This window comes from Sinocyclocheilus anshuiensis, unplaced genomic scaffold (assembly GCF_001515605.1).
Source record: "Sinocyclocheilus anshuiensis isolate Anshui unplaced genomic scaffold, SAMN03320099.WGS_v1.1 scaffold914, whole genome shotgun sequence".
Taxonomy (NCBI): domain Eukaryota; kingdom Metazoa; phylum Chordata; class Actinopteri; order Cypriniformes; family Cyprinidae; genus Sinocyclocheilus; species Sinocyclocheilus anshuiensis.
In genome coordinates, this window is record NW_015539870.1 from 1863421 (window position 1) to 1872596 (window position 9176).

The 9176-nt window shown below is 34.6% G+C and overlaps 1 protein-coding gene across 1 annotated transcript in view; it reads left to right on the top strand.

The window, feature by feature from the left end:
• LOC107685087 (ankyrin repeat domain-containing protein 13B-like) overlaps positions 1-9176 on the top strand; it is a 45704-nt gene that overhangs the window by 26705 nt on the left and 9823 nt on the right. The window contains exons 8-10 of the mRNA XM_016481565.1: positions 3835-3916; positions 4759-4823; positions 7583-7713. Of these exons, the coding sequence (XP_016337051.1) occupies positions 3835-3916; positions 4759-4823; positions 7583-7713 (278 nt within the window). The remainder of the gene's footprint in view (positions 1-3834; positions 3917-4758; positions 4824-7582; positions 7714-9176) is intronic.

Genomic DNA, 9176 nt, shown 5'->3' on the forward strand with positions numbered 1-9176 from the left:
ACGCAGTTTTTTTTATTATTATTATTTTGAAAGTCCATTGCTCACTGGCTCTGAATACACATACAGACAAGCCATGGGTCACAGGAGGGGTGGGATGTTGATTAGTATTGGCTTGGGATGGGTGTCATCACGCGTCTCAACCAATGAGAGCATTTGGGGTGGGCCTAAGACTGCAGCAGCACTCATGACTTCTTCATAAGTGGGAAATAGGACGTTTCCAATAGCGCGTGAAGACAGCAGAGAAGCACTCTCGCTCAGCACAGTGGAGTGCATCGTTTTGTTAACTTTGTGGTTTATTATTTTGAGTCGTTTGGGACGCGGTAACACACTGCTCTCTCACAATATATTCCTTTACTGATCTATCACTTTTGCCGCTCAGAAATGTTCACGCATTCATGCTGCACTTATCAGAAGTTCAGCGCTCCGACACTACATACCCACCAACTGAACCTCGCTCTGGCCCACATCTTCCAACCGAGCCAGGTACAGCTAAAGGAACCGCGGCACGGAGCGATCGCACTAGTCAAACGAACTGGGCTTTGGGGATCAAACGCGCTCGGGCACAGTTAAGATTGCCCCTAGTGTGGGTACACCCTTTATATTTAATTTGATTACATTAATGTTATAAGTTGAGATTTACAAGAAATATTTTAACTGCTATGTAAAAGGAATACTGCTGTAAAAAAGCACCTTATTTGTTTAAAGTGTTTGCAAACCAAATGTTATTGCACTTTTGTTCATACAGCAGTACTTTTAAATGAAAAAAGTGCGTAATACACTACTTTTGAATTCATTATTGAATGTTGTGCATAACAATGCGATTAATCGCAGAAAATCATGCGATTAATCGCGATTAAAAATTGTAATCGTTGCCCAGCACTAGTTTTAACCAATAAATATCTCGTCTTACATTTATATCCATTTATTTTCAACACACCCGCACCACATTTAAAAAGAACCCACCTATATTTTTCCTTCCCAAACAATGGCAATAATTGTGTAATACTTTTAATTAATGTTTGAAAATATTATTTATAATGCTATATACATTTTAAAAAATGAAACTAAAACGAAACTAAATTTTATTGCAAATTTGAAAACAATATTAAAATAAAACAAATTAAAAAAAATGCTAAACTATAATAACCTTGCTTTACATATAAACTGATTAGGTTGTGGGTCATTTTGGAGGACACATGTGAAAATGTTTTTGAGTACACTCCTTAAACCCACTCAAAAGAAAAAAAGAATCGTGTAAAACCCAGTAAACTTGAGATTGACTTTAGAACAAAACATGAATATGGTAACATATGTATAACACTAAATTGAACAATACTCTCTTATATATGTTTTTTTATTCATTAAACTTTTTCTTTTAAATTAAGCATTTAAAATTTTAGACAAGTGCAAGTTTGTTGCTTAAAGAAAAAATTGTCACATTTACAAAATCAGGTGATTGTGTTCACCCATCTATGCAAATGTATGTTTATGTAGAGATCAAGGTTATTATAGTTTTGCATTTTTAAATTTGTTTTATTTTAATATCGTTTTCAAATTTGCAATAAAATATAGTTTTGTTTTTATTAGTTTCAATAATAATTTTGTTAGTTTTAGGCTAGTTTAGTTTTTATTTTGTGAACACATTTCTATTTCGTTTTTATATAGTTTCGTTTCAGTTTTAGTAATTGAAGTTTAGCAGAATTAACAGATCACTTCCGGTGCGCAGACCAAAGAAAGACTTTAACCTTATTGACGCAAACGTCTAGTTTATTCGTGTGCACACTCTGCAGTCTGAAGACCGTCAAAGATTTCTATTTACAATTCGATTTGCAGCGTTGCGCATTATAGCCATTCGCGCAGCAGCTGAAGTCACTGACAGCTTAGGGAGCGCTCTTTGCTTGCTTTCTGTAGCCTATACAATTTTATTTTATAAGTTTTATTTTTAATGCTTCTATAAAGGACCAACGGTCACGTATAGGCCTACTGCAGAGTTTAAGGAGAGACAATCGCATTTAACAGTAAAGGCATATTTAAATATGTTCTTTTCTTTTATGAAGAATTATAAGCGTGTAGTTCATGCACATTTGTTCAAAACAGCCTTTGGCGGATGGACTTTTTCACATTTCCGGGTTTCTCAGCAGCGGAAGTCGTCATAGTTGGGTTAACTTGAATAGCAGTGAATGGAACTATGAAGAATTATAAGTGTGTGGTTTATGCACATTTGTTCAAAATAGCCTGGCAGATTGTTCACAAGATGTAGGAAAAAGTTTTGTATTGTTTACAGAAAGGATACGCGTTCTCATCTTTTTTTCTGTTAATTATGTTGCGCTGCTTGTCTATTTTTCTTCAAAGCACCGACTTAGAATGCCTAATGTTGGTTTGATTTCTTGTGTTACATGAGAAAATAAATAATTTTGCCTACCTGATGTAGCAGATTTTTTGCGAGTGCCGTTCGTGTTGCAGTCTTTATGTCAAACAGGTCGGGTACATATGGGGGTAGAATTGTTGCATTATTCCAAATAAATATATTATGATCCACAAATAAATGTAAAGAGATTTACAAAAAATTAAACATATTGACAAATAAATGAGATCCACAAATAAATCTCAGAGTTTCACAAACATTAAATTCACAAATAAAATGAGATTTGCAAATAAAAAACATATTCACAAATACATTTTTATGTCACAAACACAACTTTGCCTGCCATTCATTTGTGAGTGTCCTGTATATTTGTAGATCGCTCGCTGTGCAGGAAATTTAAGGGCCATAAAAATTGATACAGTAAAAGATGTTTAAAATTGTATTTAGTTAGATCATTAGACTGTGTATCAAGCCAAGCCACAATATATTTTACATGCCTTTGAAAATGCCAGAGAAACAGCGCTTTAAATCACGGCTATGGAAACAATGCTATACTGGATACAAACGCGTTATGGAAGCGTCATTCAAGATGGAAAGAAAAGCGTCAAAAAGTAACTGACTAATAAATTACTGGATTCAACCTCATGATAAACATGCGAGTTTGTGTAATAGGTTAAATTGCCGTTAAACAACAGCCAACATAACAGTGTTTTCCATTTTTTCCAGTGAAGCAGTTTGGATGAGATGGATATGGATATGAGTAGCTATGTGGATCTAACGATGTATATAGCATTATAAATAATATTTTCAAACATTCAAAAGTATTACACATAAAAGTATTTGGGAAGGAAAAAATATAAGTGGGTTCTTTTTTAAATGTGGTGCAGGTGTGTTGAAAATAAATGGATATAAGTTTAAGACAAGAGATATTTATTGGTTAAAACACTTGATCACGCAAAAAATATTTCATATGAATCAGACTTACTAGTTTTGTTTGTAAAAGTTACTTAACACGGCACGACAGCTTTCCAATATTCACGCTACTGACGTCTGTACTTCCAGGTCAGAGAGCAGCTGTCCATTCAAAATCTCACTAGCCAATCAGAGTAGACCGCTGTTAAACCCGCCCTCACGAGAGATTTGTGCCAAAACAGTAAATGAAAATTTGCGAAGCGTAAGCGAAATCTATCTGTGGCAACGCATTCAAAATCCACGATTTGTGAAAACGAATATTTGAAAATTGTTAAAGAATTAAGTATATTGAGCATTTCACTGTAAATGCTCAGAAAATTCTAACTCTGCTTTAAAGTTCTTTATAATTTGAAATGTCAAGACCATGAACAGCATTTCATGTGTAGGAAGATGAGTGAATGTTGTATTTCTGTCATGGATATAATGTGGCAGATTAACAAACAAATTATAAAAACTAGAGTGAACTAAACTCATGTTCTCATATGTCTTTGCTTCAGGTTTACTGTGCTTCTAATGTTGAGCTAATCACACGAACACGTACTGACCATCTCACCGGCCAGCACAAAACAAAACCCAAAGGTATGTTTGACTGAAGGACTGACCAGTTTGTTTTTCAAATCAAAATTTGATTATGTGCTCACACTGGCATTTTTGGCATATTTTCAGAAATTTCAATAACACATCGAAAATAATAATTTTATTAAATCAATACTATACCGTGCAAAAGTTTTGGGTCAGTAAGAGTTTTAAAAAATAAATTACTACTTTTATTCAGCAAGAAAGCATTAAATTGATCAAAAGTGACAGTAAATACATTTATAACGTTTCAAGTGATTTTTATTTCAAATAAATGCTGTTCTTTTCTATATTCTATAGAAAGTTTCAGCTTTCATTAAAGAATCCTGAAAAAAGTGTATCATGGTTTCCACAAATGTATTAATCAGCACAACTGTTTTCAACACTGATAATAATAGGAAATGTTTCTTTAGCAGCAAATCAGCATATTAGAATGATTTCTGAAGGATCATGTGACACTGAAGAGTGAAGTAATAACTGCTGAAAATTCTTAAAATAAATTAAAATAGAAAACAGTTATTTTAAATGTAATAATATCTCAAAATATCACTGATTTTACTGTATTTTTAATTAAATAAATGCAGTCTTGCTGAGCATAAGGCAGAAAATACAGATAAAGAAATTTAGTTTTTGAAGCGCATATGCTGTTTTTTCAACAAAACACAATGAGCATGTGTATTGGTGGGCATGCCGTAGTGAATATGAATATTCATTATTTCTATGCCCACTCAAATTATTCCCAAACAAACAGCGTCTTTGTCTTGTCTACGGTTACTGTGATGTAATACAGATACTTGGGATTATGCACGTCTTCTGTAATGTGACCTGCTGTGTTTTTGTCTCAGGCAGCAAGACTCCTCTACAGTCCTTCCTGGGTATCGCTGAACAGCACATAGGGCCTAACAACGGAGTGAGTGAACAGAGATGCACATTTGTTCAAAATAGCCTGGCAGATTGTTCACAAGATGTAGGAAAAAGTTTTGTATTGTTTACAGAAAGGATACGCGTTCTCATCTTTTTTTCTGTTAATTATCATGTTGCGCTGCTTGTCTATTTTTCTTCAAAGCACCGACTTAGAATGCCTAATGTTGGTTTGATTTCTTGTGTTACATGAGAAAATAAATAATTTTGCCTACCTGATGTAGCAGATTTTTTGCGAGTGCCGTTCGTGTTGCAGTCTTTATGTCAAACAGGTCGGGTACATATGGGGGTAGAATTGTTGCATTATTCCAAATAAATATATTATGATCCACAAATAAATGTAAAGAGATTTACAAAAAATTAAACATATTGACAAATAAATGAGATCCACAAATAAATCTCAGAGTTTCACAAACATTAAATTCACAAATAAAATGAGATTTGCAAATAAAAAACATATTCACAAATACATTTTTATGTCACAAACACAACTTTGCCTGCCATTCATTTGTGAGTGTCCTGTATATTTGTAGATCGCTCGCTGTGCAGGAAATTTAAGGGCCATAAAAATTGATACAGTAAAAGATGTTTAAAATTGTATTTAGTTAGATCATTAGACTGTGTATCAAGCCAAGCCACAATATATTTTACATGCCTTTGAAAATGCCAGAGAAACAGCGCTTTAAATCACGGCTATGGAAACAATGCTATACTGGATACAAACGCGTTATGGAAGCGTCATTCAAGATGGAAAGAAAAGCGTCAAAAAGTAACTGACTAATAAATTACTGGATTCAACCTCATGATAAACATGCGAGTTTGTGTAATAGGTTAAATTGCCGTTAAACAACAGCCAACATAACAGTGTTTTCCATTTTTTCCAGTGAAGCAGTTTGGATGAGATGGATATGGATATGAGTAGCTATGTGGATCTAACGATGTATATAGCATTATAAATAATATTTTCAAACATTCAAAAGTATTACACATAAAAGTATTTGGGAAGGAAAAAATATAAGTGGGTTCTTTTTTAAATGTGGTGCAGGTGTGTTGAAAATAAATGGATATAAGTTTAAGACAAGAGATATTTATTGGTTAAAACACTTGATCACGCAAAAAATATTTCATATGAATCAGACTTACTAGTTTTGTTTGTAAAAGTTACTTAACACGGCACGACAGCTTTCCAATATTCACGCTACTGACGTCTGTACTTCCAGGTCAGAGAGCAGCTGTCCATTCAAAATCTCACTAGCCAATCAGAGTAGACCGCTGTTAAACCCGCCCTCACGAGAGATTTGTGCCAAAACAGTAAATGAAAATTTGCGAAGCGTAAGCGAAATCTATCTGTGGCAACGCATTCAAAATCCACGATTTGTGAAAACGAATATTTGAAAATTGTTAAAGAATTAAGTATATTGAGCATTTCACTGTAAATGCTCAGAAAATTCTAACTCTGCTTTAAAGTTCTTTATAATTTGAAATGTCAAGACCATGAACAGCATTTCATGTGTAGGAAGATGAGTGAATGTTGTATTTCTGTCATGGATATAATGTGGCAGATTAACAAACAAATTATAAAAACTAGAGTGAACTAAACTCATGTTCTCATATGTCTTTGCTTCAGGTTTACTGTGCTTCTAATGTTGAGCTAATCACACGAACACGTACTGACCATCTCACCGGCCAGCACAAAACAAAACCCAAAGGTATGTTTGACTGAAGGACTGACCAGTTTGTTTTTCAAATCAAAATTTGATTATGTGCTCACACTGGCATTTTTGGCATATTTTCAGAAATTTCAATAACACATCGAAAATAATAATTTTATTAAATCAATACTATACCGTGCAAAAGTTTTGGGTCAGTAAGAGTTTTAAAAAATAAATTACTACTTTTATTCAGCAAGAAAGCATTAAATTGATCAAAAGTGACAGTAAATACATTTATAACGTTTCAAGTGATTTTTATTTCAAATAAATGCTGTTCTTTTCTATATTCTATAGAAAGTTTCAGCTTTCATTAAAGAATCCTGAAAAAAGTGTATCATGGTTTCCACAAATGTATTAATCAGCACAACTGTTTTCAACACTGATAATAATAGGAAATGTTTCTTTAGCAGCAAATCAGCATATTAGAATGATTTCTGAAGGATCATGTGACACTGAAGAGTGAAGTAATAACTGCTGAAAATTCTTAAAATAAATTAAAATAGAAAACAGTTATTTTAAATGTAATAATATCTCAAAATATCACTGATTTTACTGTATTTTTAATTAAATAAATGCAGTCTTGCTGAGCATAAGGCAGAAAATACAGATAAAGAAATTTAGTTTTTGAAGCGCATATGCTGTTTTTTCAACAAAACACAATGAGCATGTGTATTGGTGGGCATGCCGTAGTGAATATGAATATTCATTATTTCTATGCCCACTCAAATTATTCCCAAACAAACAGCGTCTTTGTCTTGTCTACGGTTACTGTGATGTAATACAGATACTTGGGATTATGCACGTCTTCTGTAATGTGACCTGCTGTGTTTTTGTCTCAGGCAGCAAGACTCCTCTACAGTCCTTCCTGGGTATCGCTGAACAGCACATAGGGCCTAACAACGGAGTGAGTGAACAGAGCCTGTCAAGAATTTGTTCATTTATCATCAAGACATCTAAAGTGCTTTTCTAGTATTATGTCACTTCAGTAGCCCCAAAATTAAGTGTGTGTGTATATGTGTGTGTGTGTGTTTTTCAGCAAACTATGGTGACTCAGATATCATGCCCTGCAACGAACCCTTTGGCCGTGACGGCTGAGGAGTACTTTAGTCCCAACATGAGTCAGAGAGACATCGGCCAGCCCTGTCACCTCACCACCAAAACACAAAGGTAGTGCATCAATCCAACACTGCTTTCATTTTCATTTTGAGACACATTCTAAATAAAATGGTTCTTTCACATTGTTATGCAGTTTCTATCGTGTGCTGAGTGGTTGCTTATTGTAAAAAGAGTTCACAATCCAGATTGTGGTCTTTTCCTGATCCCCTCTCCATTTGTTTCTTGTCTTTCCTCAAAGAGTCTTATCAAAATAAATAAATAACCCAAAACTGTAAACAATAGTAATAATGGTACTTATTCATACAAAACCATTAATAATGAGATGTGTTCCTCTTCAAATAGTTTCCTGATGCTGCTTTCAAGTGCACCTGGGAAGCTTTCAAGTTGGAAACATAACACAGAAGTAGCCTAAACAAAACAAAAGAATTATATTGTGAATGATAAATCTGCATTACTATATCTAAATTTAAAATGATGAAAATTGTTTATTTTCATCACTTATTTATACATGGTATCAAAATTAATGTTTGTTACTGCTTAAATAAGACTTTGCTTGGTCATTATTAATATTTGCAGAACTCATAATTATGATATATCTGACTGTTGGTATTATTAACGAAAACAAAAACTGTTAAAAATTGTTTTCAGTAATTGAAATTAACTATATTTTACTTGACAAAATAAAATATAAATATTAGATTACAAACTTAAAATCAAACTTTGAGAAATTGAAAATTAGAAATGTTGCTTTGGCAACCAACTGAAATAAATACGTTGAAGTACTAAAATTACTAAAACTAAAATAGAAATAAAGCTATATAGAAATATATCTGTCACGTGTATGTTCCGGTTGAGTTCCTGTTTTCCTTATTTGGTCCTTCCTGTTCCTGTCCCAATGTAGTTTGATTTGTTCCAGGTGTGTCTCATTATTAGTTATCCTCCTCACCTGTCTGCCCCTCGTTATCTGCCCTATTTAGTTCTAGCCTGTTCTGAGTTTCTTTGTCTGGAATTGTGTTGGTCAACTCCTTGTGCTACGTGTGATTCCCTGAAAAAAATAATTAAACTCCTGTTTTGTACTCCTGGTCTCCTCGTTCCTCACAGTAGCAACCCGTGACAGAATTCCAGACCCAACAAAAAGTGAGCGGCGACTTTTCCTCGCGTTTGATTTTTCCGCCTTTTTGAGAAGGTTTTTTTTGTTTGTTTTCCCTGTTTTCCCCACGGCTATGGAAATTGCCGCTCTGTTCTCTACCTTAGCTCGCCTAGATCTCCCCTTTGTTGAGTATTCCTGGGAGTTCTGCAGGCTCACCGCGGCTACGGCCCTCGATGATGCCACCATTAATTCTCTGTTCTGGCTCGGGGCCAACTACCATCGCCCCATGGACCTCCCAAGGGATCTACCTGATCCTGTGGAGTGTCCGGGCCCGAGCCAGAACCAGCCCGCTGTCAAGCCCGCGGCTCTCTCCAGCCCGCCGTCCGTTCCTCAGTCAAGCCCCCGGCCGCGGCCCTCTCCAGCA